We start from the raw sequence: 17,572 nt of genomic DNA on the forward strand, positions 1-17,572 counted from the left end.
TAGAGTTGTCTTGGTGTCATGATTTGGTTGTTGTAGGCTCTCTGCAGACTAGCTTTTGCTGCTAATCTTTTAATAGTTCCACCCAACCCATCACATGGTCCTTTGCCATGTGAAGTGGCAAAAAAATGCCATTCTGCTTTCATATCAAAGTCCTTTTCATGATGACACAAGTTTATGAAATTTTTAAAATTTTTATACTGGGAGGCAGCACCATCTGAAAAATAAATCAATTTATTTATTTCTCCAGGAATTTTTGTTTTCAAAATTTCTATAACTTTTTTTTGAAATAAATGTACTGCAATGGTGTCGTGGTGTAAACAATCAGAAATAATTACAGCATTTAGATGTTTAAGCTCTTCCTCATCTTTATAATAGCATACAAAGGGGTGTAATGTAGCTTGTGCATTATTCCAATGAAACCCCTGAGCTGCATCTTGTAAAATGAATGAGTAATTTTCAGCAAAATCTGCCAAAATCAACATTTCTCCATCACCTAATGTTCTCTTTTTCTCAGCGCAAAATTGCGATTGATGCTTTGCAATATAATCATGCCGTTTCAATAATTTAAGATTAGAACAAAATTCTTCAATAAACTCATTTACAGATTTACTGATGGTTTCTAATGTTGTTCGATCTGTAGAAATCCACCTTTTATATGAAATGTCATCAATCATGTGTTTTTCAAAAATTGTCTCTAAATATTCAGCAAAATTATTCGAGAGAGAGTTGCAATCAGAACACTGATGAAAAAAACAGTCAATTGACTTTTCATTGCAAGTAGTAGCAGCTAAGCAACTAGTGTAATCACTCAAATGAATCTCTTCACCTTCTGTACAACAAGAAAGCCCGGATCCTACTATCATCAGCTTAATATTCTGGTGGATGGTGCATACACATACACTATGTGTTCCAGCTCCGCCTGCCAATATGCATTCCTTTGGCCTAAGTTCTGCAAATTTTGAAAACCCTACCTTTAAGGAAGGATGTTTTGTTTTCAATAATTTGTATGCTTCCCTGAGGTTACAAAGAATTAGATGTTTCTGTTCTTGTACCTTAAATCCTCCTTTCCTGACAGATTTATAATCTTTCTTTCCTGGCATAATCCTACTTATTTCCTCAGATTTGTAGAAATGTAAGATAATGTTTTCAGTTTCTTTTGAGAAAGTTGGTAATCTTTTGTTTGGGAGAGCCATGAAACCTTTTTCTTTTACTAAGTTTTTTGCTTGTCTAGCCATATATTGGGTCACCTTGAACTCTTCCTGGATTTTTGATCTGCTCCAGCTTTTTGGAAGAACAGTCAAAATCTGGAGTTTTTCTGAACGTTTTTCTGTTGTATTAAATTTTTCTTTTAGCTGAATAACAATTTCTTCATCTGCATTTGTAACGTGAGAGGCAGATGCTGTTGTATGGTCTTTTGATGTTGATGGTGCTGAACCAATTTGTAATTTACTGCAAATATTATCTTGGATTTTCTTGGCTTTTTCTTCCTTATAGTAAATTCCTTTTTCAAGTCTTTGTTTTTTTACTGGTGACTCTCCAATGATTGATAGAGACTCATTAAGTGCTTTCAGGTCAGTATCTTTGTCAACAAAAACATCATCTTCCGACCTTTTATCTGAAGAAGATGATGATTCATTATCTGTTGTTTCAGGGACTGTTGCTGGTTCATTTTCTATTTCAGTAGTTTGTAATTCTCGACTTCTTTTCGTAATTTCTTTCCTGCATTTGTCACAAATATAATAACCTTCTGTAAGGTTAAATGCAATGTTCTTTGCCACAAAGTCTTCTGACATTTGCCGATTTCCTTTCTTATTAGGATCATCATCATGAAGGTTGATAGGATTACAACACACTTTCTTGAATTTAAAACTTCTTCCAAGCATTTTTAAACTTATTTCTGTTGGTGGGTAAATATTTTATCTGTAAAAAGGATATAAAAAAAATTTAGATATACAAAATATTAGATATTTTATTTATAAATATTATATTTTATTTATTTAATATTAGATAAAAAATTTAGATATACAAATCCTATACACAAGCAGTTTGTATACCTGGATATTGAATACAATAAGGTAAGTAGTGAAGTTTTGTACCCCACAAAAAAAAGTTTTTGTAAGGTTAGACAACTTTTTTATTTGACCTTTTAGGTAGAAAATGCATAGAATGAAAGATGTAGAGCTAATCATCAGCTTTAAAATGGTATATTAGTGAACGTTTTGTGATGAAAAATAACCGAGATATGAATTTTTTGAAATAATACAGATAAAAAAATACCAAAATTTTCTTATACCTATAGTTATTTAAGTGCCTGTAACTTCTGATCCCATGAATGTCCCACTATGAAATTTGGCATGAAGGTTATTAAGATGATGGTGAATATTTGTACAAAAAATGAAAAAAATCGAAGATGGCGTGTTTTTTGTTATTCAAGGTCAAAGGTCAAGGTCAAATGGAACTTTTTTATTTGACCTCATAGGTAAAATATGAATAGAATAAAAGTTGCAGAGCTACTCATTAGCTTTACAATGACATATGAACGAATGTTCTACGACAAAAACTAACAAAGTTATGCATGTTTGAAATTAGGCCGTACCTTCAAAATTTAGATTTTTCTCAAAATTTCCGGAAGCCATAATTCTGGTTCTATAAAAGATAGAAAACATGAGACTAATCTCAATCAATTTGCCCTACCGAGTTCTACATGCATACCGAATTTCATAAAAATCGGTGATGGTGAGGTTCAAATTTGCAAAAAAATTGGTAGGTTTCATATGGATTTACCCTAGTGTAGTGTATGCAATATATTTTAATATATAGCTTTTGAAATTTTTGAAATGTATGAAAGTATTGTGAAGATGTGATTCAAATTAGCAGAAGCCAGTTTTATTTTACAATCAAGATTATGTACATAAAGGAATCACTGCACATCAGTAAATATACATATGCTGGAACGGGTGGGCAACGTTTTTTTAAGCGTGCATGGCAAATTCGGCCAATCTTCAATGCAAAAATTTTCTCGCATGCCTTGTAAGGGGGGAAAAGCCTTTGGTATATGTGAGTATGCCAAGTGAAATTGGTTGGAACATTATTATTTAATGTCTTTTAAGTTTTGGTGGAACCCTTAAAAAATGGTGAGAAATCAAAGGCCGCTTCATTAATTCAATGACCCCCCCCTCTCCATCCCCGGCTGCATCAAATTATTTCTCGTACATACTTCCTCACCCCCCATCCCCTACCCACTCCCCCTCATGCATCACAGCCTCATCTATACACAACCCTTCTCCATTCACCCATATCTTTTGTCCTCTCCCATCCTTCCTCAACAGACATTCCTCTCTTTTGTAATGCCCCTTTCACCCCATCCATCCATCCACCTCATCCTAGGATGTCCCCTCATTTTCACTCCTTTCACCTCTTCCTACCACATCTTTTACTAATCTCTCTTCGCTCATTCTCTCCATGTGTCCAAACCATCCTAATACTCTTTCATCAACCCTATCTCCCAACTTCCTTTCTGACTGACCGACGGCAATGGCGGTGGACTCGTCACCCTGATCCATCACTCCATCTGTTTTGTGGACACAAGTGCCACAACCAAAATTCTCCTCCCTACCACAGATAACACAACAGAAATCCAATCCATTCAAATCCGCACAGGCAACAAATCAACACTGACAATAGTTAACATGTACATTCCCCCACAATCATCCCCCACAGTTCCAAACACCTTCAGGCCTCAATTTAGCCAACTAGCCTCAATCCCCAACCTGATCATGGGTGGTGACTTCAATGCCAAGTCGTCTGCCTGGTATGTTGACAACCCTGACATAGACAGAGGGCTTGATATACAGACTCAGTTTGACACATTGACTATCATGAATAACATACATAATCACACACATATCCCACACCAAGCCCTCTACACTCCCTCATATCCTGATATCACCTTCTGCTCCCCCTGCCTAACCCCAACAACATCATGGAGAGTGGTCGGAACCCTTGGTTCTGACCACCTTCCAATCATCATCACCAAAACAAGATGCACCCCAGTTGGCCACAGACACGCACACACCAATTACAAGAGAGCTAACTGGGAAGCTTTTACTAAAGAGACAGAACAACATTTTGAAACACTTAACAGTACACCAATCACAAACATAAACAATGCTGTGCACACTTTTAATACAATCATACAAAACGCAGACAAGAGATACATCCCTAGAGGCAACAGAAAATCACACAACCCCAGCTTCACACCAGAAATCCAAGACCTCATCAGACAATGTGACACACTTAAACACGATACCCCCACACCTATCCCTCAAAACATAGCAGACCAAATACAAACACTAAACACTGTGATTGACAAAATTGGAAAATTGGCAAAACTTTATCAATGCACTTGATCACAAAACAAACACCAGCAAATTGTACAAAACACTCAACAGCATTACACTATCCAACAGTAACACTACACGCTCTCACGCAGCAATAATCACAACAACAGATAATCTACCCTCAAACAGACAACAAGCAAACGCACTCATACGTCATTTTGCACAGACAAGCCATCTCACTTCTCACCCTGACGATCGACGCACCATTCGACGTAAGAAAGACTTCCCCACAGACTCAGACTATACACCCTTCATAGACAGTCAGACAAAACTCATAATACATAATCTCAAGCACTCATCTGCCTGTGGCCCTGATAACATAAGCAACATCCACCTAAAACACATTGGACCACAAGGTATACACGCACTCACAAACATTGCAAACTACAGCTATTCACACAACACTATACCTGACATCTGGAAGCATGGTAAAATAATCACCATTCCAAAACCGAACAAAGACCCAACAATCCCAACATCGCACTGCCCAATCACACTTCTCTGCACCCCCTCTAAAGTCATTGAACGCCTAATACTTAAACTTGTCACACCACATATTCCCCTTGCTGACTCACAACACGGTTTTAGGCCACTACACTCCACAAACACTCTTCTGATAAACCTCACACAAAGAATTTTAGATGGCATCAATTCAGATAGGCCTCACCACAGAACACTTCTCATAACATTAGACATTAGTAAAGCTTTTGATGCTATCCCCCGCCACAACCTAACAAATAAAATATATAACACAGACATGCACAATAACACCAAAAGATGGCTGGCCAATTATCTGGCAGGTAGGAATGCTTACGTGTCGTATAATGGCCACTCATCGCACATCAGAAACATTAAGAATGGAGTACCACAGGGCTCAGTTCTATCCCCCACACTATTTAATCTATACATGCATGACTTACCCACACCAGACACCTCAGAAATACAAATCTCTTCCTACACAGATGACATAACAATCACATGCACACATTGTAACACAGACAAAGCTGCAGAAATAATCCAGCCATACCTTGATACACTCAACACATGGTTCATCACAAACAGACTCAAAATAGCTCCAACCAAATCTACAGCAACACTTCTCACCAACTGGACAATAGAACACAAATACATACCTCATCTCTACATCAACAACACTCTAATACCACACACAAACACACCGAAAATTCTTGGTGTAACATACGATACATCCATGTCTTTCAAACAACACATCACAAACATAAAAAGCAAATACACACCTAGACTTAACGCACTTAAGTCAATCACTGGAACGGCATTTGGACAAAACAAAGAAACTAATATAACAATATACAAACAATGCATACGCTCAGTGTTGAATTATGCGAGTCCTGCATGGGCTCCTAATCTCAGTGAGACACACCACAACACCCTTCAAATCATACAAAACAAAGCCCTAAAAACAATTACAGGCTGCACAAATACAACACCAACAGACCATTTACACCATGAAACAAAAGTCCTCAAAGTCAAGGACCACCTCGACATGAGAGGCACACAAACACTTGCCGCAGCCACCACAAACACATCACACCCGCTACACTACATAGCAGAACACCCACACACACCAAGAAACATTAAAACAACACCCAAAGACCTTTATAACGTACAAATACTCTCTTCTCTTCCTCCACAACCACCAAATACCAGCCTCCGGAAACATATTCATAATCATATCACTCACCGCTCCATTAACACACTGAAAGACAACACACTGCTGCATGCCAGACCCCCTGATATCCACCCTTCTGAATCCTCTCTCCCACGAAAGGACAGAGTCCAATTGGCCAGACTGCGGTGCGGTCACCACCCAGCACTTCTAAGCTACCAGAAGAGGCTGGATGACCGCATTGTGAACAGCTGCCCAGGTTGTAACACTTCACCCCATACCATACAACACATAATGGAAGACTGCATTATACACAATCATGCACGCAAACAACACAACATATACTCTATAAAGGATTTGTGGGAAAACCCAGTTTCGGCTGTAGCATTCCTTGGGGAGACGGGACTGCTCGGACAGACAGTCTAGGGAACGACAACAACAACAACAACTCCCTTTCTACCCCTGTTCTCCTCCTCACCTCCTCATTTCTCACTCTATCTAGCCTAGTAACCTCTATCATACTCTCTCAGACATTTCATCTCAAACACATTCAAACTCCTCTCTTATGTTCCATGTTTCTCCCCTGTACAGTGCTGTTGGCACAATCACTCCTTCATATAGCCTCCTCTTAGCATAGATTTTTGTTTTAACCCCTTCCATACGGTGCCGCCTACATAGGCGTCATGAGGAGCAAGTGGATTCGCGACGCTGCCATATCGGCGTCTTGATTATATTTATTGTAGTCCCCCCTGTATTTTTACATTCTCTCTCTAATCTGCTCTTAATACCATTCTCTGTGGTTTTCAAAATTCACGGGTGAAAGAGAGAACGATCGATATAAGCCGTGACTATATTTTATGATGCGAGTATTATTACGACACGTCGTACGGCTGGCATTGGCTGCTGCCCGCGAGATTTAAGTCCCGTACTGAAGTGGTTAAGGGAGGTATTTGAGAAAGCTTTAGGAAAAATTTAGGATTTTTGGGGGCCTTTATGGATTTGGAAAAGGCCCATGACAAGGTAGACAGGAAGGCACTATGGGAGGTATTCCAGATATATGGGATAGGAGGAAAGTTGTTAAGAGCCGTCATGAGTTTTTATGACAAGCAGAGCCTGTTAGATTTAGAAATAGAGCGATTGATTTGAAGTAAATGTGGGATTTGGCCAGAGATGTCATGTCACCATAGCTGTTCAATTTGCACTCAGAAGAGGTGGTGCAATAGGTAAACACAAGAGTAATGGGCCAGAGATTGGAGATGGTTAAAGAAAAAGGAGAAAAATGGGAGATAAGGCAATTGCTGTTTGCTGATGACATTGCACTTTTAGCAGGAACAGAGGATGGATTAAAGAAGTTAGTGATGGAGTTTGGGTGGGCGTGTGAAAGAAGGAAGTTGAAAATAAATGTGGGTAAAAGTAAGGTGATGAGATGTACAAGGGGAAAGGATGGGAGGAAATTGGAAATGAGTATTAAGGGAGAAAGGCTGGAGGTGGAGGTAGAATTTAGACTGAGAGAAGTAAGTAAATGCCTTGGGGGTTTAAGAAGTGTAATGAGAAATAGACATTTTGGATTTGATGCCACAAGGAGGTTGTATGAAGGGTTGATTATGCTGAAGGCACTGAATGGGGCAGAAATGTGAAACATAAAGGAAGAGTTTAAATGTCTTTGAGATGAAATGCCTGAGAAGTATGGTAGGGGTTATTAGGCTGGATAGATGAGAAATGAGGTGAGGAGGAGAGTGGGGGTGGAAAGGTAGTTGGAAGATAGGGTTGATAAAAGTTTTGGGATGATATGGGCATGGGGAAAGAATGTGTGAAGAAAGACTAGTAAAAGAGGTGTGGAAGGCAGTGGTGGATGGAGTGAACATGTGAGATGGATGGATGTGGTAAAAGGGGCACTGGGAAAGAGGGGGATGTCTGTTGAGGAAGGGTGGAAGAAGACAGATGATAGATGTGAATGGAGAATTGTTGTATATAGATGATGCTGTGATGCATGGAAGGGAGTGGGTGGTGGATGAAGGAGTAAGTGTGAATGATATTTTGATGCAGCCCAAAGGGATTTCTCCCAATCTTCTCTTTTTTTTTGCATGAGGGGATGGAGAAGGGGGTGTCACTGATGAAATGAAGCAGCTTTGCTGTGTTTTGCTGCATTGCTTCTCACCCAGGGCAGTGGGCAAGATGCAGGGATAACCTGTCATCCAGGAGGAGCCAAGAAAAGAGGGAGGAAGGGGTGATAAATTGGAGTGGAGTGTGTGGGGATGAAATGAGTGGGATTAGATTTATGCCTTTGATTTTAGCTACCTCCCTTGTATGGAGGAAAAAGCTGTTGGTGCATGTATTTATGTTTATTGAGTTGAAATGCAAAACTTGTCCTAGAAGTTGACTGTTTTAATTCTATTATTTTCTTAGGGGAACCCGGGTTTTGTGTGCTTGGGAAAAGTTGTTGGTGTGCCAACTGTTGTCCCCTGTGTTAGAGAAATGTCTAATCGAGCCATCAAACTGTTGCCCAAGATCTCTTGCAGAAGACCCACTATATCCTAGTGTTTTGGATTTTAGGCTGGAAGAAGTGTACTTGTGGTCACATGTGGCAGGAAATAGAGGAGCAAGGGTGGAGGTGAACTGTAGATTGAGAGAAGCAAGAAGTCTTGAAGGGTTGAAAAGGGTCATGAGAAATGGGCATCTGTGAATGGATGCAAAGGGGTACTTGTGCCTTTGACGCTATACGGGATGGAGACTTGGAATTTAAGAGAGGAGAAGGTTGGATAGAGTGAGAAATAAGGTGAGGAGAAGAGCAGGGGTAAGGGAGCTGACAGATAGAGCTAATGGAAGATTATTGGGATGGATTGGACACATGGAAAAAATGAGTGAAGAAATGTCAGCAAAAGAGGTGTGAAAAGCAGAGGTTGATGGAGTGAACCAGAGAGGATGGGGTGGGGATAGGAGTGAGTGGAGTATGTTTCTGTATGGATTTCACCCAGTCTTGTCTATTTTCAGTATTGAGAGGAGGGGGGTTAGTCATCATATGAGTGAAATATCCCTTCTGTGGAGGTGCTTTGTCTAGCTTCATTACTTCTGATCCATGCAGGGGGCAGGAGACAGTGATGACTCCTCATCCACAAGGAGCTAAGATGAGGGTGTTGGATGGAAATGGAATGTATGCATACCTTGACTTGGCTGTGTCCCTGATAATGTTTAAGAAGCCCACGGTATATAGATAGGTTATTATTCATAATTATTCCTTCATTTATATTCATTGTCCTTCTTTTCTTGCTGTGTTTTTTGACACTGGTTCTGACCCAGGGCAGTGGGTGAGATGCAAGAATAACCTGTCATCCAGGAGTAGCTAAGATAAGAGGGAGATGGATGGGGGTGGAGTATGTGGGGGTGAAATGGGTCAGGGTGCATTTTATTACTTTGTTTTTTGGCTACCTCCCCAGCAAGGGGGAAAAGCCTTTTGTGTATATAGGTATGTATCTATCTTCCTTTTAATTCTTTCAGCCATTCCCAAAGAAGGTTGGATTTTCCAGTGCTAAGTCTCCATTCAAACTGAGCAGAAGTACCACGAAGACACCTGTCAAATTAAGAAGAAGCGCAAGTACTACATGCTTGCCATCCCCCTCAGGATTTGATGGAAGGCAATCCTACTCAGCTAGCAAGAAGAAAATAGGTAATTCAAGTTTTGAGTTGAACAGTTTTCACATATTTGTAGGTTACAAAAATACATACATACATATACCAAGGCTTTTTCCCCCTTTCAAGGGAGGTAGCCAAAAAGGGAAAGGCATAAAAACACTCCCACCTATTTCATCCCTAAATACACTCCACACCCCTCCCACCCTCCCTCTCATCTGAGCACCTCCTGTATGACGGGTCATCCCTGCACCTTGCCCACCGTCCTGGGTCAGCAGTGTTGCAAGACACAGCACATCCACAGCAAGGCCGCTTCATTTAATCGGCGACCCCCCTTCTCCGTCCCCCCTTGCATATAAGGAGAGGACGGGGAGAAATCCCTTCAGGCTGCGTCAAAATTTACTCACACATACTACCTCACCCCCCACCCCCCTGCCCATTCCTCCTCATGCAATCACAACATCATCCATATACAACCATTCTCCACTCACCTCTGTCTTCCGTCCTCTCCCTTCCTTCCTCAACAGACATTCCCCTCTTCCCCAAAGCCCCCTTCACCCCATCCATCCACCTCATCCTAGGACGTCCCCTCATGTTCACTCCCTCCACATCTGCCTTCCATACCTCTTTTACTAGTCTTTCTTCACTCATTCTTTCCATGTGTCCAAACCATCCTAATATTCTTTCATCAACCCTATCTCCCAGCTCCTTTTTCACCCCTGTTCTCCTCCTCACCTCCTCATTTCTCATTCTATCTAGCCTAGTAACCCCCACCATACTTCTCAGACACCTCATCTCAAACACATTCAAACTCCTTCTCTCTTCTTCTCTTATGTTCCATGTTTCTGCCCCATACAGTGCTGTTGGCACAATCACTCCTTCATACAGTCTCCTTCGCATCCATTCCCAAATGTCTATTCCTCATTACACTCTTTAATCCACCAAGGCATTTACTCGCTTCTCTCAATCTACATTCTACCTCCACCTTCACTCCACCTTTTCCTGCTACACTTGCACCCAAGTATCTAAAAGTATCCACTTCCTCCAGTCGCTCTCCCTTAATGTTCACTTCCAGTCTACTGCCACTTTCACCCCTTGTACATCTCATCACCTTACTTTTACCCACATTTATCTTTAGCTTTCTTCTATCACATACTCTCCCAAACTCTGCCACCAACTTCCTCAATCCCTCCTCCGACCCTGCCACAAGCGCATTGTCGTCCGCAAACAACAGCTGGCTCACCTCCCACTTTTCTCCATTTTCTTTAACCATCTCCAATCCCTGACCCACTACCCTAGCATTCACCTCTCGCACCACCCCATCCATGTATAAGTTGAACAGCCAGGGCGACATAACGCATCCTTGACGAAGTCCCACCTTTACTTCAAACCACTCACTCTCTCCATTTCTAATCCTGACACAAGCTCTACTACTCTCATAAAAACTCTTGACAGCTCCCAAAAGCTTTCCTCCTATCCCATAAATCTGCATAACCTCCCACAGTGCCTTTCTGTCTACCCTATCATAAGCCTTTTCCAGATCCATAAAAGCCCAAAAAACATCCTTCCCCTTTCCTATAGCTTTCTCACATATCTGTCTTACCACAAAGATCTGATCTACACAACCTCTACCTGTCCTAAATCCACACTGTTCCTCACCAATTACTCCTTCTGTTCCTCTCCTAATCCTCTCAATCAAGATCCTCCCATAAGCCTTCCCAACTACACTTAACAAGCTAATCCCTCTGAAACTACTACATTCACACTTGTCCCCTTTTCCCTTGTAAAGAGGAACTATACAGGCACTTCTCCAGTCCTCCGGTACTCTACCCTCTCTCCAGCAAACATTAGATAACCTCACCAACCAGTCCACCATCACTGTACCTCCCTTTTTCAGACATTCTGCATGGCATCCATCCAGACCAGGTGCCTTACCTGCTTTCATCATCTTAACAACTGCCTTCATCCCATCCTTCCTTATTTCTCCTCCATTCTCCTCACTCATCACTCTCATTTTCTTCGCATTTCCCACTGCAGCTATCTTTCCTTCCCTATCCTCCTTCACATTTAGCAACTCCCTAAAATATTCTGCCCATCTTCCCCTTACTGCCTTCTCTTCCATTATCATCTCTCCATCTGCACCTTTTACCTTTTCTTCCCTACTTGATTCGCCTCCTCTTCCTCTCTCAATTTCTTTCCAAAACATATTTTTATTACTTTCAAAATTTTCTGTCATACTCTTACCCCATTTCACATCTGCTCTCCTCTTTGCAACCTTTACCTTTTGCTTTACTTCTCTTTTCTTTTCTTTGTACGTCTCATATGACTCCCTCGTCCTCTTTTGTAACCAATCTGTGAATGCTCGCTTCTTCTCTTCTACAACCTTCTTTGTTTCCTCATCCCACCATTCACTACCCTTTCTTCTATTTCCCCCTGTCCTTCTTGTTCCACACACCATCCTTGCACACTTTATGACTCCCTCCTTGAACCATCCCCATTCCTCCTCCACACCCATCTCTGCTCCATCCTTTACTCCCTCCCACTCCTCCTTCACCTTCTTTCTGTACTCCTTCTCCTTTTCCTTTTCATTCAAGGAGTTCACTCTAAGAACCTCCCTACCTTTTGTCCCTTTCCTCTTTCTCCATCTATCCTCCACTCTCAGCTTACCTTCCACCAAAAAATGATCTGATATTCCCCCACCCTCTGCCCTTAGCACATGTACATCCTTAACTCTTCCTATCATAATCCTATTTACCACTACATAATCCATTAGCGCTCTATCTACCACCCTTCCCTCCACCACCCTCTCCCATGTGTACTTATGCTTGACTTTCTTCCGAAACACTGTATTTGCTATCATCAACTCTCTTTCTAGACACATTTCCACCATCAACTCTCCACTATGATTTTTTCCTGGAACTCCACACTTCCCAACCACTCCATCGATTGGACCATTTCCCACCCTAGCATTAAGGTCTCCCAGTAATAGTAATAGTACTCAGCAGAATGGCATGAAATAAGATGTTTACAGAAATGACGATCATTTTTCTCTTAGCATATAGGGTTGAAGGTGTACAGGAAATAATGATGACAGAATTGTAGAGGTGGTGTTTGAATATATTGACAAAATTGCTCAACTTTAATTCTCTCCTTCCTTTCCCCCCTCTCTCATCTCTCTCCCTCTCTCATCTCTCTCATATCTCTCTCTCTCTCTCTCTCTCTCTTTTTTGCTCTCTCTCTTTTTTGCTCTCTTTTTTGCTCTCTTTTTTGCTCTCTCTCACACACACACACACACACACACACACACACACACACGTACACATACATATTGTACATACATACATACATATACCAAAGACTTTTTCCCCCTTACACGGGGGGTAGCCAAAAAGAAAAAGGCATAGAAATCACTCCCACCCATTTCATTTCCCATATATTCCACTCCCCTCCACCCTCCTCCCTCCCTCCTATTTTGGCACCTCCTGGATGACGTGTTATCCCTGCATCCTGTCCACTGCCCTTGGTCAGAAGCAGTGTCGCAAGACACAGCACATCCACAGCAAGGCCGCTTCTTAAATTCGGTTCCTAAATGATTGTGCATGGAATTGCAAGGCTCAAGGACTAAAATCATTGCTTCTGACCCATGGCAGTGGTCAAAATGCAGGGATTAACCATCATCAAGGATGAGTCAAGATAAGAGGGAGGGAAGGAGGGGGTGGTGAATGGGAGTGGAGTGGGTGGGGATGAGGTAGGTGGGAGTGGAATTATGCCTTTTGACTTTGGCTACCTGTCTTGGTATATGTATGTATATCATACATACATATACCAATGGCTTTTTCCCCCTTACAAAGGAGGTAGCCAAAGTCAAATCTATATATCCACTCCCACCAATTTCATCCTTGCATACTCCACTCCCATTCACCCTCCCTCCCTCTTTTCTTGGCTCCTGGATGACAGGTCCTCCCTGCATCTCGTCCACTGCACTGGGTCAGAAGCAATGTAGCAATACACAGCAAGGCCACTTCATTTAATTGGTGATTCTCCCCACACACAAACACACTATATCTCCTCATGCAGAAAAAGAGAAGATGGAGAGAAATCCCTTTGGGTTGCATCAAAATATCATTCACACATACTCCTTCATCCCCATCCCTCACCCACTCCCTTCAATGCATCACAGTATCAGCCATACACAACCATTCTACACTCACCCCTATCATCTGTCTTCTCACTTTATTGCTCAACAGACATTCCCCTCCTTCCCAATGTGCCTTTTACCCCATTCATCCATCTCATCATTGGTCGCCCCCTCATGTTCACTCCTTCCACCTCTGCCTTCCACACCTTTTACTAATCTTTCTTCGTTTATTCTTTCCATGTGTCCATACCATCCCAATGCTCTTTTATCAACCCTATCTTCCAACCTCCTTTTCCACCCCCACACTCACCTCCTCGTTTCTCGCTCTATTCAACCTAGTAACCCCTACTATACATGTGAGGCATTTCATCTCAAAAACATTTAAACTTTTCCTCTCTTAGGTTCCATATCTCTGCCCCATACAGTGTTGGATAGAGTGAGAAGCGAGGAAGTGAGGAGAGTGAGGGTGGAAAGGTAGTTGGGAGATAGGGTTGAAAGTATTGGGATGGTTTGTACACAAGAAAAGAGTGAAGAAGGATTAGTAAAATAGGTGTGGAAAGCAGAGGTAGGGGGAGTGAACATGAGGGGGCAACCAAGGATGAGATGGATGGATGGGGTAAAAGGGGCATTGAAGAAGAGAGAAGATAGAAGATAGGGGTGAGTGGAGAATGGTTGTGTATGAATGATGCTGTGATGCATGGAAGGAAGTGGGTGGGGGATGGGGTGGATTTCTCCTAGTCTTCTCTTTTTCTGCATGAGGGGACAAAGGTGGGGGGGTCACTTCTTAAGTGAAGTAGCCTTGCTGTGGATGTACCTTGTTACATTGCTTCTGACCCAGGGTAGTGGGCAGTATACAGGGATGACCTGATCCATGAGGTGCTAAGATGAAAGGGAGGAAGGGGTGGTGGAGGGGAGTGGAATAGATGGGAGTAGGTACGTGTCTTTGATTTGGCTACTTCCCTTGTAAGGGGGGAAAGGCTCTTGGTATACGAGTAGAATAGAATAAATGAAGCAAGTTTCTATAGACAGTGTATTGGGACTGACTAATTGTATCTTAAATTTGGTTCTTTTATGTTCTTTCTCAGGTTTGTTCTCTGCTTTTTAACATTTTCTTGTACCTTCCAGGTTTTGGCAGCACATTTAAAAGCAAAGTCTTCTCCAATTCCAAACACAAGAATGGGGATGAGGAGAACAGAATACCCCTCTCTGGAGCTTCAGGTTTTCGTGGGGGGCTGACGAAGAGCACATACTCGTTGCATGTGAGAGAATCTGCCATCTTCAGAAGTAGTTCAAACTTACATCGTCCCTGAAGTTACGATTCATCTTGCCTATTTACAACACCCGATAAGAATTGGAAGAGGGTTAATGAACCAATTGATAGAGGAAAGGCAATTTTAGGGGAAGTAGGGGGGAGCATGAAAAACATTAAAACAGATTTATGCAAGCTTAGAACAGAAACCTGTGGCTGTGAGGAAGAAAGTGCAGTGGAGATAGTAAGCAATGCAAATGAAAGTGATAGTTTAATAAAATGTCTTACTGCAGAAATAAAACGAGAAGACATGAGCTTGCCAGTTGAATGTTTGAAGTTTTCTAAGAATGCAAAAGAACTTGAAGACAATTATTGCAGGACAAAAAGCAGCACAGGGAAACCCAATTTGCTTCACAAAGAAGTTTTAATCAATACTGCATTAAGTTCAGCTGAGTCATTGGGTAATATGGATTGGCAGTATGGATGTAGCAGTGATATTGATTCACCAGACAAGAAGCAAATGATTACCTTTCAATGTAACAAAGTAGTTACATTATTAACAGAATTAGAATCTCAGAATGCTCAGCCCCTAAAGGAGAGTGTCCCTTTGCCTCAATATCTTGGGAAGGAACCACTGTTGTCACAGCCTTCAGGGAAGGCTCTCTCACCCTCGCTTGGCAAGATTGGGTCCATGTCACACACCAGTCGGGAAATGGTACCTTTGTCTTCTGTAGGACATTTGTCTCTGCCTCCAGGAAAGACAGAATCATTGCAACAACCCTTTGCAATATGCCCTTGGAGTGTCCATAGAAATCCATGGCCTCTAGACAGATCCCCTCACATGCCATTTTTCAAGAGGCTTGTTCGGCCAGACATAGATTGTGTGAAGCCTAGTGAGTAGGCAGGATGAATCTTGAAAATTCATTGGCTCTTGATTCTGGTACAGACATTGATTTGTAATGGCGTGCCTTTTTTATTGGCTGTGAAATAAAAATTTAATTTTTACTCGTTTGCATTCGAGTTCTAGTTCTCTACAATGAAAACTATATTTTATTAGTAATATTGGTCACATTTTTCTGAAAATTTTCAAATGTTTTTGATGAAATAAAAACTATTTTAATATAGGTAACACTATCTGATAGAGTTATAATAAAAGGTGTTGTTAGGTCTCTCTCTCTCTCTCTCTCTCTCTCTCTCTCTCTCTCTCTCTCTCTCTCTCTCTCCCTCTCCCCCTCCCTCTCCCCCTCCCTCTCCCCCTCCCTCTCCCCCTCCCCCTCCATATACTGACTTTACACATGTAACTATGACCATCTTAAGAAGCACAGACATTGAGGTCATTTACTTGTACTTGCTAAGAGCCCAAAAGCATGATCAAGATACTTGTTATTGCTTTCACTTTTAATTAGTTTTAGTAGTCAGTCACCTGGAAATGTTTCCCAGGTAATCATGTAAATAGCTGTATTGAATTATTTTGAACCCCACCATTCATCTAGACACATTGAAGCAATGTTTGATTATTTATGTACATATATTTTTTCATACTTGGTATATTGATATGTTACACTTATATATTTTATATTATGAAAATATTCAAGAAAGCATGTATATTATACCTTTTTTTAAGTTGCATAGAAGCCATTGTGAATATAAATCATTAAATTCTTCAGTTCATGCCTGCTGAACTGTGCAAACATATGATGCATTTTCTTTCATTCCTGTGAATGAGGAGGTTGGGGATTTTTCTTGAAAGTATTCCATTCCATAGTGGATATGCTCCTTGTTGCAGATAGGATTGCTGAATATTTTTCCAAGGTCTTGCAACTTTTTACCTTGTGTTATAAGAAGTAAGATCTTGATATGCAGACTAGAAACAGCATTTGAAGGAAGATTGATGGTTTGTGATTGTGGGCAGGTGGTATCTGAAATCCTTTAGTCACAACCCACACAGATGGTGCAGTCCCAGTGTAGTAGGAAATCACGACATGAATGTGTTCCTTGGAGCACACAGACTATAAGTATATACACTAACACCCTACACCAGAAAGATACTCGTGAAAAATACAAAAATGTTTGGATAAAAAAAGAAATGAATCCTGAGGAATTAGAGCAGTGGTTCTTAACCTTTTTTGGCAGCGACCCAAAATTTTGCACAAATCAAGCACACGACCCAAGCCTACATAGATATACGAATTGTCTTTATAAGTAATATGATTATGCTTTTAAAAGCGGGTTTTATTTATTCTTTATTTAATCATGGTCTGCTTAGAATCCTAAAACTAGGCATCATGTATTTTAATTATTACAGTATATAATTATAATATATTTGTAGTGGGAAAATAATTATTTTCTGCAAACCCTTAGCGACCCAATAAAATGGCTTGGCGACCCAAATTTGGGTCGCGACCCAGGGGTTAAGAACCACTGAATTAGAGAAAGATAGGGAACTGAGAAGTGAGGCTAATGAAAAAAAGATAGAACTGAGACAAATTTTTTTTTTTTTTTGGAGTGATAGA

The 17,572-nt window shown here is 41.1% G+C and overlaps 1 protein-coding gene across 3 annotated transcripts in view; it reads left to right on the plus strand.

The window, feature by feature from the left end:
* The window catches only part of LOC143024679 (kinesin-like protein KIF18A), a 50,058-nt gene extending 33,304 nt beyond the window's left edge, over positions 1-16,754 (plus strand). For all 3 annotated transcript variants that reach the window (XM_076183676.1, XM_076183675.1, XM_076183674.1), the window contains 2 exons: positions 9,541-9,709; positions 14,936-16,754. In XM_076183676.1, the coding sequence (XP_076039791.1) occupies positions 9,541-9,709; positions 14,936-15,120 (354 nt within the window). In that variant the 3' untranslated portion in view covers positions 15,121-16,754. The remainder of the gene's footprint in view (positions 1-9,540; positions 9,710-14,935) is intronic.
* Positions 16,755-17,572: the final 818 nt, after the last annotated feature.

This window comes from Oratosquilla oratoria, chromosome 4 (genome assembly GCF_046742065.1).
Source record: "Oratosquilla oratoria isolate Oo_2021 chromosome 4, ASM4674206v1, whole genome shotgun sequence".
Taxonomy (NCBI): Eukaryota; Metazoa; Arthropoda; class Malacostraca; order Stomatopoda; family Squillidae; genus Oratosquilla; species Oratosquilla oratoria.